Source organism: Hyaena hyaena, unplaced genomic scaffold (genome assembly GCF_003009895.1).
Source record: "Hyaena hyaena isolate Hyena2069 unplaced genomic scaffold, ASM300989v1 scaffold_1247, whole genome shotgun sequence".
Taxonomy (NCBI): domain Eukaryota; kingdom Metazoa; phylum Chordata; class Mammalia; order Carnivora; family Hyaenidae; genus Hyaena; species Hyaena hyaena.
In genome coordinates, this window is record NW_024081875.1 from 158066 (window position 1) to 160332 (window position 2267).

At 39.7% G+C, this 2267-nt stretch overlaps 1 protein-coding gene across 1 annotated transcript; it reads left to right on the top strand.

Annotated features, from left to right (window-relative positions):
* Positions 1 to 657: 657 nt before the first annotated feature.
* LOC120224743 (ATP-binding cassette sub-family E member 1-like) lies at positions 658 to 2082 on the top strand. Its single transcript, XM_039222995.1, is given in 2 exon segments — positions 658 to 1157; positions 1160 to 2082. Coding segments are annotated over 2 exon segments (1296 nt in total). The 5' UTR covers positions 658 to 784.
* Positions 2083 to 2267: the final 185 nt, after the last annotated feature.

The following is a 2267-nucleotide window of genomic DNA, read 5'->3' on the forward strand; positions in this document are numbered from 1 at the left end:
AGGAATGAGGATAACGGGAAACTCTCTTGCACTGTTTGCGGGAATGCAAATTAGTTCAAGCACTCCAGAACAAAGTACAGAGGTTCCTCAAAAAGCTAAAATTAGAACTACCCTAGCAATTCCACTACTAGGTATTTACCTAGAGAATTCAAAATTACTAATTCAAAAAATACATACCCTGACTTTGATAGCACCAATATAAACAATAGCCAAATTATGGAAACACCAACTGTCCAGTGATTGATAACTAGAGAAATAATGTGTGGTATTCTTTATATATATTGCATGATATACAAAATAAAGTAACAATATACACATTTTAAAAATAGGGGCACCTGAGTGGCTTAGTCGGTTAAGCGTCCGACTTTCGCTTAGGTCATGATCTCGCAGTTCGTGAGTTCAAGCCCCGCGTTGGGGTTTGTACTGACTGCCAGCTCGGAGCCTGGAGCCTGCTTCAGTCTGTGACTCCCTCTCTCTCTGACCCTCCCCTGCTCACACTGTCTCTCTCTCTCCTAGAAATAAATAAAAATACTTTTAAAAAATATTTTAAAAAACCAAAATAAAGTAACAATATACACATTTTAAAAATAAACACGTGGTTCTGCACACATAGGCACATGGGTGGCTGAGTAGGTTAAGTGTCCAAGTCTGGCCATTTTGGCCGGCGGCCGTAGGAACACGCTGTGTGGGAGAGAAGTGAAAGGAAGAACTGACTCAGACTCTGACCTCTCCTCCGCAAGGGAATCGTTTTCTCCAGAAGAGCTGGATATTCTTACTTAGAATTATGGCAGATAAATTAGCGAGAACTGCTATTGTCAATCATGACAAATGTAAACCTAAGAAATGTCGGCAAGAGTGCAAAAAGAGTTGCCCTGTGGTTCGAATGGGAAACTTATACATAGAGGTTACACCCCAGAGCAAAATAGCATGGATTTCTGAAACTCTTTGTATTGGTAGTGGTATTTGTATTAAGAAATGTCCCTTTGGCGCCTTATCAATTGTCAATTTACCAAGTAACTTGGAAAAAGAAACAACACATCGATATTGTGCCAATGCCTTCAAACTTCACAGGTTGCCTATCCCTCATCCAGGTGAAGTTTTAGGATTAGTTGGAACTAATGGAATTGGAAAGTCAACTGCTTTAAAAATTTTAGCAGGAAACAAAAGCCAAACCTTGGAAAGTATGACGATCCACCTGATTGGCAGGAAATTTTGACTTACTTCCGTGGATCTGAATTGGAAAATTACTTTACCAAGATTCTTCTAGAAGATGACCTAAAAGCCATTATCAAACCTCAGTATGTAGACCAGATTCCCAAGGCTGCAAAGGGGACAGTGGGGTCTATTTTAGACCTAAAGGATGAAACAAAGACACAAGCAATTGTATGTCAACAGCTTGATTTAACCCATCTAAAAGACCGAAATGTTGAAGATCTTTCAGGAGGAGAGTTGCAGAGGTTTGCTTGTGCTGTTGTTTGCATACAGAAGGCTGATATTTTCATGTTTGATGAACCTTCTAGTTACCTAGATGTCAAGCAGGATTTAAAGGCTGCTATCACTACACGATCTCTCATAAATCCAGATAGATATATCAATGTGGTGGAGCATGATCTAAGTGTGTTAGACTATCTCTCAGACTTCATCTGCTGTTTATATGGCGTACCAAGTGCTTACGGTGTTGTCAAAATGCCTTTTAGTGTAAGAGAAGGCATAAACATTTTTTTGGATGGCTACGTTCCAAGAGAAAACTTGAGATTCAGAGATGCATCACTTGTTTTTAAAGTGGCTGAGACAGCAAATGAAGAAGTAAAAAAGATGTGTATGTATAAATATCCTGGAATGAAGAAGAAGATGGGAGAGTTTGAGCTAGCAATTGTAGCTGGATAGTTTACAGATTCTGAAATCATGGTAATGTTGGGGGAGAATGGTACTGGTAAGACCACATTTATCAGAATGCTTGCTGGAAGACTTAAGCCTGATGAAGGAGGAGAAGTACCAGTTCTAAATGTCAGTTATAAGCCACAGAAAATCAGTCCCAAATCAACTGGAAGTGTTCGACTAGTGAGGAAATCGAATCAGTGATCAAAAATCTCCCAACAAATAAGAGCCCAGGACCAGATGGCTTCCCCTGGGAATTCTACCCGACGTTTAAAGCAGAATTAATACCCATTCTTCTCAAGCTATTCCAAAAAATAGAAAGTGAAGGAAAACTCCCAGACTCATTTTATGAAGCCAGCATCACTCTGATTCCTAAGCCAGACAGAGAC